Source organism: Pinus tabuliformis, chromosome 8, assembly GCF_031772625.1.
Source record: "Pinus tabuliformis cultivar Carrire ecotype Pingquan chromosome 8, CPIR1, whole genome shotgun sequence".
In the NCBI taxonomy this organism is placed as follows: domain Eukaryota; kingdom Viridiplantae; phylum Streptophyta; class Pinopsida; order Pinales; family Pinaceae; genus Pinus; species Pinus tabuliformis.
The window spans coordinates 2,062,127,338-2,062,147,858 of NC_142294.1; the positions used below are offsets into that span (position 1 = coordinate 2,062,127,338).

Genomic DNA, 20,521 nt, shown 5'->3' on the forward strand with positions numbered 1-20,521 from the left:
TTAATTTTCTTCTTTGAGCAAGTTAAAACAGAGAGATACTTTTGATATTCTAGGGTGGGGTTGATGACCTCCTTATAATATCTTAATTTTATTTTAGCTGCTAAATCTTTCTCACACCACATGTTTTATTTGAACTTAGAAGTAACAATATTTTTAATGTTACTAATATTTTGCAATGCAACATTCTCGACAATCTCCCAATGGTTTAACCAGGCCCAGGTGTCTGTATACCAACCTCATTTGAGCCTTAGGTAGTTTTGGATAGAATTTAAAGCTAGCTTAGGAAATCTATGGTCTCCTGTGTTATTGAGTTTGTGCTTGTACAACAGAAGCCTAGTCATAGCTAGGCTCTCGATAAGGGAAATACCCATTTCTATAAGGAGAATAGGATAGGGTGTGTTGCTTTTAATTTTGAGTTTATACGTTATAAAACGCTTCTAGATTTGCTCAATCTTTCTCCAAGATTCTTTAGAGATGGTACAACCCCAAACCTCACATCCGTATAAGATAACCGAAGTGACTAAAGTTTCAAAGAGGAACTTATTTCTATCCTACATTACAATGGTTGTTGTTTTACAATTATTTTCAAGACCAAAATCAGCTTTCCATCCCTCATTAATCCTTTTCTAAATGCTATAGTTCCAGTTGAGCTTGTGATGAATATCAATTCCTAGGTAATTGTAGGAAGACACTTCCTCCAAGTTACTATTGTCATACATAAACTTAGCATAAGTGTCCTTCTTAGATTTGATAATCATAACTTTTGCTTTGTGAGTGTTAACAATCATACCCATGGTAGAGCAGAAATCCTTAAGAAGTATAAGTTGGTTATCAAGATCAGATGGGCACCTTGCGAGAAGAACAATATCGTCAGCATAGAGAAGAAGGATGATGACTACCGAGCCAAGATCATGTCAGCACATCCTACTTCCTCTAAACAACCTTCTAGCTTATCGATGTATTTGCCAAATAGGGTAGGGGAGAGGGGGAAACCTTGTTTAACTCTGATATTACACTTAATATCTTTCTACCACCCCTCATTTCTCTTTAACTTGGTAGTTACATTCTCATATAACCTTATAGTGGCATCTCTCAACTCAAAAGGAACCTTTATCTCTTCTAATATGTTCCAAACGTTGTTTCTAGGAATCGTATCGAAAGCCTTTCTAAGTCCACAAAGAAACAAAAGAGATTGGATTTATCATTGCGACATTCCTCCACGATGATCCAAAGCGTAATGAGGTGGTCTGTTGTTGAGTGCTACTTTCTAAAACCTGCTTGGACTTTAGCCCGCTTACCTTCACTTTCAAGCCATATGCTCAATTTCCTTTCCAAAATAATACCATATAACTTGGCTAGGAGAGGGCTGATCATAATTGTCCGATAATTAGAGGGGTTTTTTGTATCCCCACTTTTAAAAATAGGGATAATGAGGCTTTGAGTCCATGGTTTAGGGAACCCTTTCTTGATCGCTTGATTGAAAAGCTTGTGAATGTGGGGGATGAGGACATGACCTTCAATTTTTAAGATTTCCGCCTGGTAACCTTCAATGTCCTTAGTTTTCCCATTAGCCAAGCGATTAACCCCAAAATCAATGTCTTCTAATGAGAAAACTTCTTTCGTTGTGAGCACGGTTTCAAAGTTATCCATGACATTTGGAGATTCATAAAGCTTTTTAAGATAGGAATTTCAGTCGTGTAAAGAAATTTTATTATTATCTTTAGTTTTCCTACTTAGAATCTGCCTCTAGAATTTCTTAGGAGCTACCTTAGAGGGGTATAAGAGATTCTCTTGTCTTTTACGAATATACTGCCTTTTTTTTCCTTTTAGTTAGGGCTTTGTATTTTTATCTTGCCAATTTTAAGAGATTCATCAACAGGTTCCTTAATTGCTCTCCTCGCACTTTCACAATCTTTTTCATACCATGGGTTGGTTTTTCTCTTTCTTTTACTACTTGAAACTTCAATTGAGAACTTGTTAATAGAATATGAGAGGGTTGTAGTAAAATTATGATAGAGATATTCTGTGTTGTCTATACTAGATAAATGAAGAAAATTAGTTTTTAATTCATTTAGAAAGAGATCTTTTTTATTTCTATCAAAGATTAACTTCTTTTGGCTATAAGGATTATGTTCTATGGGATCTTTATGCATGACAAAATTGAGAGTTATAAGTAAAGGTCTATGATCAGAGTTAGGCTCGTGGCCGTTTAAGATGTCAAAATTTGTTATTCCGTTGTATAGAGGGAGATCAGAGATAACATAGTCTACCACGCTGCTACCAAGCCCATGGATGTAGGTCATCTGGCTAGAATTGGGCCACTTCTTTAGACCATTGCAAATTATGAGATCTTGAGCACTATAGAACTTGACTAGATCCGACCCAAACAAATCTCTCTGAGGTCTTCAAAGTTACTTTTGTACTGGCTAGCTAGAGGAAGGTCTTCGTCTAACCAAAGAGGATTAGGGTTGGAATGATTGCTTAGAAGAATAGCTTGCTTGATTGAAGTTAGAGCATTAAAGTCACCTATTAAAAGGACATTGCCTTCATTCGTTAGGGTAGAAATATCATTCTCTAAACTATTGTAAGGACTATTTTTATCTAGATTATTTTTCTTATAGAAGTTAGAATTGATGGGGGGAAATAACAAACTGCTATGTAGGTCTTTTTATCATAAATGTCAGTAATTTATATCCAACTATATTGGTTGTAAGGGTTGTTTTTATAAATCCTAGCATGGGGAGAGATGTTCTTCTTAATGTAACAAGCTATACCCCCAATGCCTCTATGGGAGGTTCGCTTATTCTTGGTAGACCATAATGTAAAGCCATCTATGTTAGGGACCTTAGATTCTTCGTGCTCCCAAGTTCCAACAAGCAAAATAATATCAACATCATTCGAGATCCAACTTAGCTCGGGGCCTCCATGGAAAGCCCCGACAATTCCAAGAAAGAATCCGAAGCATGTTGAATTGCTATTTATTATTATCTTTTTGGTTTCTATCTCGAATAACGACTTTTCTATTTCTGATTATTGCCCATTTTCCTTCCTTCCTAGCTTCCTTTACCTTTTTGAACCTCCTTTCTCAATTCTGCTTGATCTTCTGGAATGAGATCTTCATTTATAAATATTCTCGTTCCTTTGAGACTTGAGGTTTTACTAAGTATGTCATACTTATGGCCAATAGATCTCACCTTTATTCTCAGTTAGTTTCCCCAACCTTGTTGCTTATGTGAGACACATTGTTTCAATTTGTAATCCATTATGTAATTCTGTCTAGGCTATGGCTAAAGTATCCTCATATACCTCCTCTTTCAAACAGAAGATTATGAGGTTCAAGGTCCTTTTGCTATGCTCATGGTCTAATTCTATCAATTTTTTCATTTCATCTTTAATTGGTTTGATATCTAATTTACCTGCCACACTATTTAGGGTGAGACAGCTATTAACTTTTTCTTCTAGCTCTTTAATCACATCCTTCATTTTAAGACTCTCTAAAATATCAGCATCTACTTACTGGGATGTTTGGTTCATATCTTGGTTTTGTTTTTCTATACCCTGCAACCTAGTCTTCGTTGCCTCCATCTTATTCTCCAATAGTTCTATTTTATTTTCTATTTGTTTTTGGATCTTGTCTTCAAGAGATGTGAATTTATTTTCCAGCATGGCTGCTAACTCTGTTTGTAGCTCGACTTCTCTTTCTTCTTTACGTTTCTCTAAAGACTCTATATACTCATAGAGGCTCTATAGAGTATCTGTGTTAGGTCTACCTTTGGTAATTGTGGTGAATTATTCATACTTGAAAATATATGAGCATATATATATTAGAAAAATATAAGGAATGTGTGCAACTGATATCAGCAAACCAGACCGCAGACGCATGTGCCCTAGATTGTTTTTCTATTACTACAGAAAGATCGTAAAATATGATAATTTATTATTCACTTTTAATATATATAAATAAGTATTATTTTACAAATTTAAAATATTACCTGGCTAAGATTACATTGGATTTATATAATTTTATATTTTATGTATTATTTAGATTTATGTTTTAATAGCATTAAAATGCTTTAAGTTCATCTTACCAAAATTATATATTGGGTTTATATTTCAATTAATTAATTAAAATAAATATTTTTATAGTTTAATGCTTTCTTTTGAACATTTTACGAAGACAATTATGAATTAAAATATTTCCAATTTTATCATTTTTATTTAAAATAATAATATAAATTATTTTTCATATATATATATATATATATATATATAATCTTTATCATTATTCAAAATAATAAATTATCAATTAAAGTCCTCACTTTCACTCTTTTATATAATAATAATTCTTTGAAACCGTGCTCACAACGAAAGAAGTTTTCTCATTAGAAGACATTGATTTTGGGGTTAATCACTTGGCGAATGGGAAAGCTAAGGACATTGAAGGTTACTAGGCGAAAATCTTAAAAATTGGAGGTCATGTCCTCATCCCCCACATTCACAAGCTTTTCAATCAAGTGGTCAAGCAAGGGTTCCCTAAACCATGGACTCAAAGTCTCATTATCCCTATTTTTAAAAGTGGGGATACAAATAACCCCTCTAATTATCGGACAATTATGATCAACCCTCTCCTAGCCAATTTATATGGTATTAATTTGGGAAGGAAGTTGAGCATATGGCTTGAAAGTGAAAGTAAGCACGCTAAAGGCCAAGCAGGTTTTAGAAAGCAGCACTCAACAATAGACCACCTCGTTACGCTTAGGATCATTGTGGAGGAATGCCACACTGATAAATCCAATCTCTTTTGTTGCTTTGTGGACTTTAGAAAGGCTTGTGATACGGTTCCTAGAAACAACATTTGGAACATATTAGAAGAGCTAAAGGTTCCTTTTGAGTTGAGAGCTGTCACTATAAGGTTATACGAGAATATAATTTCCAAGTTAAAGAGCAATGAGGGGTGGTCGAAAGATATTAAGTGTAATATCGGAGTTAAACAAGGTTTCCCCCTCTCCCATACCCTATTTGGCATTTACATCGACAAACTAGAAGGTTGTTTAGAGGAAGCAGGATGTGCTGGCACGATCTTAGCTGGGATAGTCATCATCCTTCTTCTCTACGCTGACGATATTGTTCTTCTTGCAAGGTGCCCATCTGATCTTGATAAACAACTTATAGTTCTTAAGGATTTCTGCTCTACCATGGGTATGATTGTTAACATTGACAAAACAAAAGTTATGATTATCAAATCCAAGAAGGACACTTATGCTAATTTTATGTATGACAATAGTAACTTGGAGGAAGTGTCTTCCTAAATGTACCTAGGAATTGATATTCATCACAAGCTCAACTGGAACTATAGCATTGAGAAAAGGATTAATGGGGGATGGAAAGCTTATTTTGGTCTTGAAAATAATTGTAAAACAACAAACCTCGTAATGTTGGATAGAAAGAAGTTCCTCTTTAAAACTTTAGTCACTCCGGTTATCTTATATGGATGTGAGATTTGGGGTTGTAGCATCTCTAGAGAATTCTGGAGAAAGATTGAGCAAATCTAGAAGCATTTTATAACGTATAACCTCCAAATTAAAAGCAACACACCCTATCCTATTCTCCTTATAGAAGTGGGTCTTTCCCCTATCGAGAGCCTAGCTATGACTAGGCTTCTATTGTACAAGCACAAACTCAATAACATGGGAGACCATAGACTTCCTAAGCTAGCTTTAAATTCCAGCCAAAACCACCTAAGGCTCAAACGAGGTTGGTATAAAGACACCAGGGCCTCGTTAAACCATTGGGAGATCGACGAGAATGTTGCATTGCAAAACATTAATAACATTAAAAATATTGTTACTTCTAAGTTCAAAGAAAAAATGTGGCGTGAGAAAGATTTAACAGCTAAAAGAAAATTAAGATATTATAAGGAGGTCATAAACCCCACCCTAGAAGATGAAAAGTGTCTCTCTGTTTTAACTAGCTCAAAGAAAAAAATTAATATAACCAATATTAGAACGAACTCTCATGAGCTCCATAGTGAAATGGGTCGTTGGGTAGTTCCTAAAACACCATGGATGGAGAGGTTCTGCCATCTCTGTGAGAATACGAACATCGAGGATGAAAATCACTTCCTCTTAGAGTGCCCCGCATATAACCACATTAGATCTCAGTTTCAAAATTTTTGTTGCAATACTGACCTTCCTAGCCTTTTACGTTGTCAAAATTACAGTGAGCTCGGGAGGCTTCTCTCCAAGCTTTTTGAGCATAGGAATAAAATCTTAAATCAAACTAAATAATTTGTTTCTTTAGGTCAGTTTGGTCTTAGTGGACATTAACCACGACCACCATCATCATCATCAATAAAAAAAATTCAATTTGACAATTTATTATTCACTTGTAAAATATATAAACAATTATTATCTTACAAATTTAAAACATTACATCAATTTTATTTGATAATTATATAGTAATAATTATTTAATAAAGAATTCAATTTCACAATTTATTATTCACTTTTAAAATATATAAACAATTATTATCTTACAAATTTAAAACATTACATCAATTTTATCTCATAAAAAACGTTGGATTACATCAATTTTATCTAATAAAAAACGTTGGATTAAAAAGGGAAAGACAATTGAAATTTTAAAGTAGTATATCAATTAAGTTTATCTTCAAACCTAAAACATGTGATGACATATTGTTATAAACCTAAAATTCAACAAATAAACCTGTTGTTATGAACCTAAAACTTAATATTATAAATTTATTGTTGTAATTTTAAAATGTGATATTCTAAAGTTAGAACTTATAAAGCTATAAAACCTGTTGGGTCCTTATAATACTAGTGATTACCCCATTACTATTGTAGTTATACCCCTTATTTATATTGTTGTACCCCTATTACCCCCATATTGTTATTTCTGTGCCCCATGGAATCCCTCTATTGTTATTTTTGTGGCTTTATATTATTATTGTTAGGTCGGCTGGATTATATTGTGACTCCTTAGACTCCTATATATAGAAAGGAGGTTTTGTCATTTGTATCATCCAAGAATTGTTCATTTATGTAATGTAAAGGAGGTTGCCCCCTCGAAGAGGCTGAGTTCTAAGGCATTGATCTATCTTTTCTATCTTTTCTTGAGCTGGTTTCATAACATTTGGTATCAGAGCTTTGGATTCTAGGGTTTCGCTGCTCCAAACAGGTCATCGTGGAATTTTTGCTATAACTTTTTTTTCTGTGACGTTTCAGAAGTCGCAAAAAAAACCCATTTGAGAATAAATCGTGCGGAACCTTGGGTCCGAATTTCAGAGCTTTTCGCACGCTATTTGCGGAGATATGATCTAAGGAATTTGGTCTTTTTGCAGACTTCTGAATTACATTCAAAACAGGTGACCTGGGGAAAATCGTCATAACTTTCTCTCTGGGGATCGGATTGAAATTTCGTAAGAAGGTACAGAAAGAGGACGGACTGTAGTTTCTTGTGTGTGTGTTTCAGATTCAAAGGTTGAAACAGTGACTCGTGGCATGTCTTACACGTTCGTTCTACTGAACCAGTCTAAAAGCAAGTCACTGTGGGAGATTTCACATAACTCTTCCTTGGAGAATCCAATTTGGCTCAGAATTGTGGAATCGGAAAGAGGATGCAGAAGGCTACTACAGGTAGCAATTTCAGAACTGGATGATCCGAAATTATAGAGATACATCAGATTCAATATCAAGCTTCTATAAAGTGAAAAAGGGTGTGTAGTTTTTTTATTTTTATTTTTGTGTAAGCTTGGTTTAACGAAATTCAAAGGGCATAGTAAAGCATTATTATCGGTAACTGATGCCCCGAGGAAAGAAAATGAAAACACCTAGTAAGGAACCTGAAATCTCTAGCATGACTCATGAAGAAGAGGAAGAAATGTTACATGATATATCAAAATTACAAGAACAAGTGCAACAAATGTCACGCTCACAAAAGCTAACAGAAGCTAATATAAGTGGCGTGGAATCTAAGATAAATGGCGTGGAATCTAAGATAAAGGGCATGGAAGCTAAGAGGGATGATTCGAAAACAGATTTGAAGAGAGACATGCAGATTTGAAGATAGATTTGAAGACAGACATGGAAGAATTGAAGAAGTTGCTACAAGAAAGGGTCACTAATGGTGAAAAGGTAGTAAAGGAAACTCATGATGAGAACAAAAGAAATGTTAATCATGATTTCATAGACGCTAATGTTGGATTGAAGAATCACCATATTCCAAAAATCGATATGAGGAAGTTTGATGGCAAGGATCCCGCCACATGGATATTACAGATGGAGCAATTCTTCGATCTCAATAATGTGCAAAACGCACAAAAGGTACGTATGGAAACTGTATATTTGGAACCAAATCAGTTTGTATGGTATCAATGGCTTTGCTCTCATAAACAATTTATCACTTGGGCAATTTTTACGGAAGAATTGATAGCACATTATGAAGATACAAAAAGCAACACTTTTTTTAGCCAATTGATAAGTCTCAAACAAAATGGTTCAGTAATGGAGCACATTGAGGAGTTCCAAAAATTGAACATAAGGGTAAAAGATATCCCAGAGGAGCATAGGATTGATGTGTTCATAGGGTCTTTAAAGGATAATATTGGTGAGCTCCAGTATTGTAGCAATAATGCTACAACTCCTGGGGCTTCCTGTCTCTTAATTTTATCAACCCGGTAGTTCGTACAAACTTGGAAGCGACGGTGTTATATGCACAAGTACTAGCTCTTGTCGCAGCTGTCACTTGGTCAGCTGGCACAAGTCCGCTAGGGCTCAAGCCAACTTCTATAGGCTCTCAGAAGAAGCTTGCTAACTGATGGACGAAAGCTATTCTCAAAGGAAAGCTACTCTACTTGACAAACTGAACTGAAAGCAAATCAAAGCATGTAAACCTAGGAAACCCTAATTTAACTAGTCTAACCTCTACAATGCAAAGAATGTGAATGAAACTTCAACCAAGGCTGCTGTTACCTCTAATAAGTGCAAATGCATGGATCTAAACTACTTGCATCATGAAAGACATGTTTTTGTATTTTTCCTTTAAGTGTGTGGAATGATTGTGATTTTGTGCTAACTAGGGTTTGGTTGTGCAGATGGGATGGAGAAGGAAGGAAAGCGTGGGACAGGTTGGGGAGGCTAGGAGAGGTTCCTAGGGATCCTTAGCATCCATCCACAGAGGTTCCTCACATTCAGAAGCTCGGCAACCGAGTGAGTGGCCTCCTACAGGAAGCCTGCAGAGGATCCTACAGGATACTCTGTTTTCTACAAGATGTCTACAAATGGCTACAGGATGACCTACCATGAGTGTTTGGCGTGATGGAGGAGTGATGAAATGGTAGAGGGAGATGTGTAAGGTAGGAATGAGGCTGGTGATGGCTCAGAAGCTGGAAAATCAGATGAGGGAAGAGTGTATGCAATGGTTTGATGATTGGAAGGATGGAACCAACGAAAGTTGAAGGAGATGGAGCTATGTGGGAAATGAGAGAGTTGGAGGGTAAATGAGTGAGACAGAGGTTAAATAGAACTTGAGGAGGTGATGAAGATGATAGAGATGCCCTGCAAAATGCTCATTTAAACGAATCAATGAATTCTTGCAAACAAACCAAGTCCTAGCTAACTTAATCTAATTGTCAATGAAATAAATGAACAACAGCTTTGTTTGGAAAGAGAACCATGTACTTCACGTGAGAAAGAGCATTCCAAAAGATCTAAATGCATAACAAACTCCTACCAATTGATTCTAAGCATAAAAAGCTATGTTACCCATCAAAACCAACTACCATAACAAGCAAGATCTAAAGAGCAGATTTTTATTTCAAGAACGCAGCAAACACATAAAGATACACAAGGGAGGTACTGGGCGCTTGAGATGGGCCCAACCCCAAGAGCTACAACCTCCCATCAAATATTTAGAGCTGGTGCAAAGCTGGATCCATCTTTATTAATCAAGAAATGAAAAGTACATCAAAACTGTCCATAAGGAGAGCTTGAGAATGAGCTGAAAGCAAAGCTAATCCATGGCCTAAAAATCGAACTACAAGCTAGCTAACTAATGGCTAAAACAAAATGACTAACTAGCTACAAAAATGACTACCAACTAGCTAACCAAAATGAGGCCCCAAGCCTTCTTATTTATACAATTTGAGGACCCAACAGTCCTCCTAAAAGTTAGGGACTTGGCTGCCCAAGACTTGGAGTTAACAGCAGTCCAACTTGACTTGCTTGGCTGCCCTTGAGCTGATTGATTCGGTGGCCCTTGAACTCCGAGCTGATGGTGGAGAATTCGAGGTAAGGGCCCATAAATGAGGGGGACACCTTCCTACAAATCCTCTAGCTTGTTTTCCCACGAATTTGACTGCCAAGTGCTCATTAAGACCTTCAAATTTGTCTCCAAGTTGACCAACAAGGCTACACAAAATTAGACTTGTTGGCATAATGACTAACCAAATTCACTCTATTAACATAAAAATAATCAAAAACATGCAATAAACAAATGAGAATGGTGGATTAAGTCAAATTAGGAAGTTGAATGAGCCCAAATAATTGTACATTGTTGGGGCTCATCAAATATCTGACATGATGTTCGCCTTTGGGAACCCGATTCATTAGAGAAGGCATTCAGGTTAGCAAGAAAAATGGAAAGCAAAATTATGGCAACCAGGAAGCATACCACTCACAACTATAAAGACGGAAGTGTTGTTGCTCCTAGTCTTCCACAACCTATAAGGTTGACACCACAACAATTGGAAGAAAAAAGAGCAAAAGGGCTTTGTTACAGTTGTGATAGCAAATACACTAAAGGTCATAAGTGTGCTGAGAAGAAATTATTCTACACAGATTGTGAAGAGGAAGAAGAAAAGGAGCAAAAAAGGTCAAAAGAAGAAGATATACTCCAGGAACAAAGCCTAGATGAAGAACAAATAAATCCGACCATATCTTGTAATGCATTGGCGGGAATTACTACTCCTCAAACCATCAAGATAGAAGGACAAATCAAGAAGAAAAAGGTAATAGTGTTGATTGATTCACGAAGCACCCACAATTTTATTCATTGTAGGGTAGCAAAAGAATTGAATCGCTTCCTATATCCAGCACCAGAGTGTCAAGTGATGATTTCAAATGGAGGAACAATAAATTGCTCTGGAAAGTGCCATAATATCAAGCTATCCATGGGAGAATATGTATTGACTAGCCCAATGCTTTCCATTCCAGTGGGAGGTGCTGATGTTGTACTAGGAGTCCAATGGCTACAATCCTTGGGTACAATAGCTTTTAATTTTCAAGAACTTTTCAACAAATTTTCTACGGAAGGAAAGGAAGTTGAATTAAGGGGTATTTCAGGGAAACCAGGAAAGATAATCAGCTCTAATGGCATGACAAAGCTTCTAAAAAAGGAGCAAAGAGGTGTAATTGCACAATTATGTTCGCTAGATGTTTCCACATTGGAATCATCTATTTCTCTAGATCTCCAAAAAGTCCCGGACAATCATTCCAAGGTATTTGAGACTCGAAAAGGTCTCCCACCTATGCGTGATCATGATCATGCTATTCATCTGATTCCAGGAAGTGTTCCTCCAAACATCAGGCCGTACAGATATCCATATGTCCAAAAAAGTGAAATTTAATGTATGGTTGCAGAAATGCTAGAGGCTGGTATAATTCAACCGAGTCAAAGTTCTTTCTCAGCTCCAGTAGTATTGGTGCACAAGAAGGATGGATCATGGCGCATGTGTCCGGATTATAGGGAGCTCAACAAGCTCACTATTAAAGATAAGTTCCCCATTCCTGTTATTGATGAATTACTGGATGAATTGCATGGATCAATTTACTTCACCAAGTTGGATATTCGATCGAGATATCATCAAATCAGAATGAAGATTGAAGACATTCCGAAAATGGCATTTACAACTCATGAGGGTCATTATGAATTTTTGGTCATGCCTTTTGGCCTTACTAATGCACCTTCAACATTTCAAGGTTTGATGAATTCAATTTTCAAACCATTCCTTACAAAATTTGTGTTAGTATTTTTTGATGATATACTAATCTACATCAAGTCTTGGAAGGATCATGTTGAACATGTTGACAGGGTGCTACAACTATTGGAGAAGAAACAATTATATGCAAAAAGATCCAAATGTTTCTTTGGAGTCCAGGAAGTGGAATATTTGGGTCATATTGTATCTCATGAAGGAGTTAAGGTAGACCCTAGCAAAATTAAATCCATTAAGGAATGGAAAATCCCCACATCCATAAAGCATCTGCAAGGATTTCTTGGGTTGACAGGGTATTATCGCAAGTTTGTTAAGAATTATGGGAGAATAGCAGCACCTCTAACAACATTATTGAAGAAAGATTCATTTTCATGGACTTCGGAAGCAATCTCCAGAAGTAGAACCATGGTTTTGCTTAAGAAAAATCTTGACAAAAACAAAACATTAGATCTAACATTCAAATACTTGGATCTAGTTATTTACTAACAATTTTCTTATTACTGAATAATAATGGTTATAGTCAAGAAAAAACTTCACAAAAACAAATCATTAGATCTAAATTTCAAATCCTTGGATCTAGTTATCTATTCTCCATTTTCTGAAGATTTTTAAACTTCACTCTAATACCACCATGATAAATAAAGTCTTAAACCTCACTCTAATAAAATGTTAAACAAAGAAACAATAATAGGAATGAAGCAAGATAATAAAAAAATAAGGCATTGCACACCCTTATATTCATTAAATTAGATTTTACAATAAATCATCCATTTTTAAAATCATCCAAAATTAACACTTTTAAAAATATCTAAAACTTTCATTAAAAAAATCTGAACTAATAGTTGAAAAAAAATCTGATTAAAAATAACTTGCAGCTAATTGTCTGCCTACCTCAATTATTAACAATTCTACTACCAATTATAAACAACCGGGTCCATCCTAACCATTAAAGTGAGCTACTGTACAACTCTTCATTTCACAGATCTTCAGCGAATGTAAAACTGTTCATGGGTTATTTTGGGATGTTCTAGATATATCACACTTGAATAAACCATTCCATTGCAAACAGGGCTCCTTGATCTCAATCTCCTTATATATCTTTTTCCTTTGCCAATACCTCTGGAAAATCCTTTGGTAATTTCATTAGTATTCACTTTTATAACTTTTATGACAAAGGAGGATATGCAACAAAATGTGGAAAAAAAGAGTGAAGTTCAACTAAGGATAGATATAGATGATGAGATTGATGGAATGTAGATGCTGAAGAGGAGAACATCCGAGAGAAAATGAAATAGAAAAAGGAAAACAAACAAAAATGTTCATCTAATTGCAATACCTTGCATCAACAAAGCAAGTGAACAACAACATGCAAATATGAAAGGACAACTACAACACAAGGTTTGGGATTCTTGAGGATTCATAAATTAATTACACATGACTAGGAGGTCATGAAATTTTTCTACCTTGGGAGTTCGATGCAGGAGCATAAAGCTACCAAGTCATCAAGCTTTTTGGAGATAAAGCTCCAAACAAGGTCTTAACATGGAAAAGGAATTTTATTTTCTTATTGTAAATAATTTTAATTTCTTTATTTCTTAGAGAACTATAGATAGAGATAAGATTTAGTAGATATGACTTTTAAGAAGAAAATATGCCTTTTAAGGCATGAAAAAATTAGGAAATAAATCATGAGGTTGTAGGGAAAAAAATCTTGGTAGCAATTAGCGAGTTGTTAGGATAAGAAAAAGTTTATAAATCTTAGAAACTATTGGGGGTACTTTTACAATTTATAAAACTATAGATAGACAAGATTTTGTCAATAAGGCAAAAGTGAGTCTACTTTGAAAATAATCTACAATTTTCCTTTCTTTAACGTAAATGCAAATTTTCCAAAGCTTTGTGTATGAATCTTTGTATTATTTTATGCGTTATTTTAAATAATTTGAGATGTAGTGAATAATATTTAATTGAGTAAATAACGAAATCTATGCATGTAATTTAGATTGAGAATTTGAACTTTGTAAGGAAAATTGAGTGTTTCATGCATCACTTTTGAAAAACTATCTATTTGGAGCTTTTCTAGAATACAAATTTCGCAAGTGTTGATTTTCTCTCCCAATATTAGTCATTCTTTAACCACTATTTGTTTCTATAAGAGAATAGGACTCCCAAAAGGTAGGTGACCATAACTAATATGTCACAACCATGTCTCATATATTTTGAGACATTTTGTACATATGACTATGACATAATTACACTTCTCAGATTTAATGAGATATTTTAATCTTGGGCATTTTGACCTTTGCAACAAGTTTTCCACTCATTATTGTGCATATGGAGTCTTTGATTTGACATCATAACCATGTGGACTTAACTATACAATAATTAATAGATTGTGCTTAATATTTGGTATGTAATACTTAATATTTGGTATGTAATAGACAACAAGGATATATTTCTTCTCATTTTTCTTAGTTTGGATAAACACCTATGGCCTTGACATGATAATTATATTCCAAATTAATTTCAATTAAATAGAGCTATCAATGCTAGAAAACAACTTCTTGTTACTTTTAATGTGATTGTTATAGCCATTGTCTAGCAACCAATGATCCTTCTTTTGATATTCTTCAATTATTTGACGTGAGATTAACATTGATTCATATGTCCCTTCTTCAATTTGGAGACATTAGCTCTACCCTTTTTCAAATTTGAGTTCTTCTTTTCACATTCACTTTCATAATGCCCACATTTTTTGCAATAGTAACAATGTACCTTTGACTTTTCCATCTATCTTGTTCCACTTCCCCTCTCATTCCGAGAGTGTCTAGATTGATTTGGTTATCTTGAATTTTCTAGTATAGTTATTCCTTTTTATTGATGATTACCTCTACCTATACCTCTACCTCTACTAATGGATGTCAATTCTTCAAGACATGTTTTGACGACTCCTCTTCCATGTTGATTCTTGATTCATGGGGTAAAATGCATCCCATTAATTATTCTAATGTCATTTTGGATAGATCGTTGGACTTCTTTGTGGCAATGAGAACCATCTACAAATTCTTAGGTAGGCTTCTCACAACTTCTCCACAATTTTCTAATTTTCAATCTTCTCTTCATGAGTCCTAGACTAATTCACAACTCCCAACACTATGGTCATAAATTAATCAATGTTCTATGCCTCCTTTATCTTTAATGTCTCAAAATCTCCCTTGAAAGTCCAAAACATCATAGTCTTCACTTTGTCATTACACTGATATACTAACTCTAGAATATTAAGGCTTGATTTGTGCTAAATATTCCCATTATCTTGGGAATTTTTTAGTCATACTAAACTTTCGATCCAAACTTTGGCCTTGTTCTCCCTTTTTCTCATTTATCTAAGCCGATTTTGCTCGGTATTAGAAATGGTCTGTAGAGGTATTTGATTGGGCTCTATGAAGGCATTCTCCATTACTTCACAACATTCATGCATATACAAGAAGGTGTTCTTTGCATGGACCAAAACTCATAGTTCTTGCCAAAAATAACTAGTCTTTATGTCTTCCCCACATTACTTCTATAGCCATTAAATAATCTCCTAAGTAAATATAACATTTCTTTTATCTCTCTAATGTTTTTGCAACTTTAATCCATTTTTTACAGTCTTTTATTTTTAAATAAGACAAAAACCTATTTTAACCTCACTTCATTTTAATTTTTACATTTTAATTAAAATAATATCAAAGAAAACCATTATAACTCCCTCTTTTTGATATAAAATATTTATATTTACAGTTCTAAATTTCAAGTAATAAGACAAGGAAAAAAACATGTTTTTTGACTTCACTTAATATTTTTTTCACCAATGTCTTGGGGGGGGGGGGGGGGGGGGGTGATGTAGGAGCATCGACCCATCCTCTGAAAAAAATTAGCAAGAACGACTTGTGGAAGGCGAAAATGAGAAAAATGCTTCAAAAGGAAAGGGATTTGTTAAAAATCTTGAAAAATTAGATCCATCAAGGATCTTAGGGAGCTTTGTGAAAAAGATCATGTTGAGAGACTTGTGGAGAGGATCATGTTGAGAGCTTTATGGAGAAGATCATGGATTTTGAAATGATCCACAATATTGTAATTTCCTTTGTAAATTGTAGCCTTTGGGCATTGAAAAGATGCGGCCATTAGAATGAAGATCTGGCCAGCCAAGGTTCCAATATATGATATGTAATAGTTTAGTGGATTTAATTAATGAAATTTGAATTCTACTTTATGTAACTCTATGTGTTTGCATGATGATTTAATGCATTGATGGCTTGATGCATAAATCCGTTGATTTTGTTTGATGAATTAATGTTACATGTAGACCATGAGGTTATTCAGTTTGCACAGGAAGCAAGGATGAGTTGAGATTGTGGGCTCATAATCCACAGGTGCTAAGATAGGGACCATAAGAAAACCTGACATGATAAACCCCCATAAATCGTTTTCATCAAGTGGTATCAAAGTGCAGAAGGTTCCTGTGTGTAGTGTGGAGGAGAAGCAATAAAAGAAGGTACAAGTGATTGAAGGTATAGTTAGAGATTTGTTTTTGTTGTGAAGGTGACAACAAAGGAAGGTGAGAATATTTTCAATATCATGGAGCAAGGAGTTCTCGAAGGGTTCAATAGAAGAGAACGAAGAAGATTCCAAAATCCCAAACTCATGATAAAGTTTGGTTAGGTATCGTGTAGCAAGGTTGAGACTTGTGCTGCAAAGGCGAGTTTCATCTCATGAGTTGAAGCTGTTACGAAAAAACTAGATGCATATGACTAGGAGGTCATGCATTTTTGTATCTTGGGAGTTTGATGCAAGAGCATCGACCCATCCTCCAAAAAAATTAGCAAGAATGACTTCTAGAAGGTGAAAATGAGTAAAACACTTCAAAAGGCAAGGGATTTGTTAAAAAACTTGAAAAATCAGATCCATGAGGGACCTTAGGAGCTTTGTGAAAAAGATCATGTTGAGAGCTTTGTGGAGAGGATCATGTTGAGAGTTTTATGGAGAAGATCATGGATCTTGAAATGATCCACAATGTTGTAATTTCCTCTATAAATTTTGGCCTTTGGGCATTGAAAAGAGACCACCATTAGAATGAAGATCTGGTCAGTCAAGGCGCCAATAGATGCTATGTAATAGTTTAGTCAGTGTAATTAATGAAATTTGACTTCTACTTTATGTAATTCTATGTCTGTGCATTGTGATTTAATGCATTGATGGCTTGATGCATAAATTGGTTGACTCTGTTTGATGAATTAATGTTACATATAGACCACACGATTTTTCAATTTGCAGTTTAAGTGAGGATGAGTTGAGTATGTGGGCTCATAATCCATAGGTCCTAGGGTCGATACCATAAGAAAACTTGAAATGATAGACCCCTGTAAATAATTTTCATCAAGAAGTTCAATTGGTTAATCTAAGAAATGTGAAATTGTTGAAACTCAAAAGACCTAGGTTCAAATCCCCCCTGTAGTGAAGCTCAATTGGTTAATCCGAGAAATGTGAAATTGTTCAAACTCAAAAGACCTAGGTTCAAATCCCCCCTGTTGTGACCTTCACTACGGTGAAGAGGACATATTGTTGAAACTCAAAAGACCTAGGTTCAAATCCCCCCTGTTGTGACCTTCACTACGGTGAAGAGGACATATCGTGTTGTGACCTTCACTACGGTGAAGAGGACATATCGTAACCCTCAGAAGTCCTTCACTACCGTGAAAAGGACATATCAGTTGTGACCTTCACTACGGTGAAGAGGACATATAGTGTTGTGACCTTCACTACGGTGAAGAGGACATATCGTAACCCTCAGAAGTCCTTCACTACCGTGAAGAGGACATATCGTAACCCTCAGAAGTTTACTAGTAAATACGTGTGAGACAAACAAAAAGCCTATTCATTTAAAACTTTTTACTACTCTTAAATTTTTTTACTACTCTTAGTATATTAGTCTGTGAAATAACAATTTTAATTTTAATCTAGTAACACATGAGTTTAACAAAGAGAGAAAACTTTTTTGTATTGCTTTTTATTTCCTTTAAATGACTCACCCATATGATGGCTAAGAAAACAATCACCATCTTTTCAAAACGAAGAACGACTCCTCATGGGTGTAAGAGTTTTCTTACTATTGAGCAAAACCGTTGTTTTGATTAAGAAAAAAACTTGACAAAAACAAAACTTTAGAACTAACATTCAAATACTTGGATCTAATTATTTACCATTGAGCAAAACCATTGTTTTGCTTAGGAAAAAACTTGACAAAAACAAAACATTATATCTAACTTTCAAATCTTTGGATCTAGTTATCTACTCTCCATTTTGCGAAGATTTTTAAACTTCACTCCAATACCACCATGATAAACAAAGTCTTAAACCTCACTCCGATAAAATGTTAAACAGAGAAACAATAATAGGAATGAAGCCAGATAAAAACAAATAAGGCATTGCACACCCTTATGATAATTCAATTAGATTGTACGATAAATCATCCATTTTTAACAATATCCAAAATTAAGTGCATTTAAAAATATAAAATAACTTGCAATTAACAATTCTACTACCAATTATAAACACTGGGTCCAACCTAACCATTAAAGTAATCCACTGTACAACTCTTCATTGCCCAGATCTTCGGCGAATGTAAAACTGTTCCTGGGCTCTATATTTCTTGGAAAAGAACACATTCCTTCAAACTCATTCGTTTCTGTGGCTAACGTAACCGGTGCCATGTAGAGCTCTTTTAATCCAAAATCTGTACTTAATGAACAGTACGATGGAGCCGAAAGCAGATTATGGTCTGGAGATGGTACCTCCTTCACAAACATTAAACTCTGGGCTAAAGTAGGTGCTAAATTCTCGGAATTCTGGTCCGATAAGGGAGAGTTTGTAACTTCTTTTCCAAAAATATTAACATCCGCCATCGCTAGGGCAACGCGCCCTGAATCATCGTCTGCAATCGAATTTTCCACAAGTAGATCGCACCACGCAGGCTTGGAGGAATTTGTACTTTCTTGAAGATTACCCAATTTGAAGGAACCTTCATCCGAACTATGATTACTGCCATGACCCTTCCACACGTTTGGTCTTACGATTTTCACGGGTTTGGGTTTGAACATATGATTTTGTACAGGAGACGGAAAAGTTGACTCTCTTTTGAGAACCTGCGTATTGCGTTTAGATACACTCATTTGCACCTTCTTGCAGAGATGAGTGTTCCAGTGGTTCTTGATTTTGTTGTCTGTTCGCCCAGGCAGTCTCTTGGCTATCAGTGACCACCTGCATGCATATTTTTAGAGTATACAATTCAAGTATCTCATGAACAAATTTTAAATATTGATTTCACTTCTGATTATCCGATTCTTAGATATTTTCAAAGTTTCAGACATAAAAATAGTCTCAAAATCTACCATCCACATAATTTCTACAAACCCAGATCAGATCAGACTTAAAAAACAATAAATTTTACAAATTAAGAAATATATCCTCATACCTATTACCAAGAAGGCGATGCATTCGAATAATAAGCTCCTCCTCATCGGGGGAAATGTTTCCGTGGTCAATATCTGGACGAAGATAGTTCAGCCAACGTAATCTACAACTTTTTGCAGACCGCTTAAGACCTGCAAAGCAAAATTTATTATCCCCTTATTCAGCCTCTTAATACACATTACCTCTGCAATATTATATTTACATTAGAGATTTTCTACCATTAGAAATTCTCTGAGACTCACCTGCTTTTTGGGGAAGATTTGTCCATGCACCATCCCCATGAATTCCAATGTAGTGGGACAGAATCATATCCTCCTCTGCAGTCCAAGCCCCATGCTTGAGCCCTTCTACTGAGCTGCTGCAAGGACATCCACCCATTTTGGATAATTCTTCTTCCCCAACTCCGGTGGTTGATCTCCCTTTGGTCGGACAAGACACAATAAATAGCATCCACCCTTTTCTTTCACGGTGCCATTTGTGATAAAACCTTTAAAAAAACCCTAACCAGTTCAGTATTAAAAGTTATTTAACCATATTCTATTTAAAATATAACAAAATCATCATAGCAGTTCAGCAACACATGAAATTTACATTAAATGTAACTCAGAATAGACTCAAAATTTGACTGGATTCAACCGCACCTTTAACCTGAAAATGGGGTCGGTTAGGTACTAGAGTAACCTTATTCCCTTCATGTCTATTAACTCTGCTGATTTAACATGTGCTTCACGATGGTACCGTTTACGAAACTGCAATGCTTTGACAGAATAAATAAAGGCACTGTCTGACCGTTACTGCTGCTGATAGTACAAAAATGACGACGATACAATCAGTGTTCACTGTCACCATGTTCAGACCGCTGGATCACTGCACACGTGGTTCCTGCACATGTGATTTCACTGAAATCATGGGAGGATAGCCTTAAATGTCATTGCAATTTGGAATGCAAGGCCCATATAAAAGAATATGAAAGTATTGTAACAATTATGTTTTTTTT

General features: G+C 35.3%; 1 protein-coding gene across 2 annotated transcripts in view; it reads right to left on the reverse strand.

The window, feature by feature from the left end:
* LOC149244745 (transcription factor MYB3-like) overlaps positions 1-19,967 on the reverse strand; it is a 44,272-nt gene extending 24,305 nt beyond the window's left edge. Inside the window, exons 1-3 of one of the 2 annotated variants that reach the window (XM_089368056.1) lie at positions 19,767-19,956; positions 19,526-19,655; positions 18,537-19,311 (exon numbers count right to left, since the gene is read on the reverse strand). In XM_089368056.1, the coding sequence (XP_089224182.1) occupies positions 18,627-19,311; positions 19,526-19,655; positions 19,767-19,902 (951 nt within the window). In that variant the 5' untranslated portion in view covers positions 19,903-19,956 and the 3' untranslated portion in view covers positions 18,537-18,626. Of the gene's footprint in view, positions 1-18,536; positions 19,312-19,525; positions 19,656-19,766 lie in introns of those variants that run through there. The other variant, XM_089368057.1, reaches the window with a different exon arrangement.
* Between the last annotated feature and the right edge of the window lie 554 nt (positions 19,968-20,521).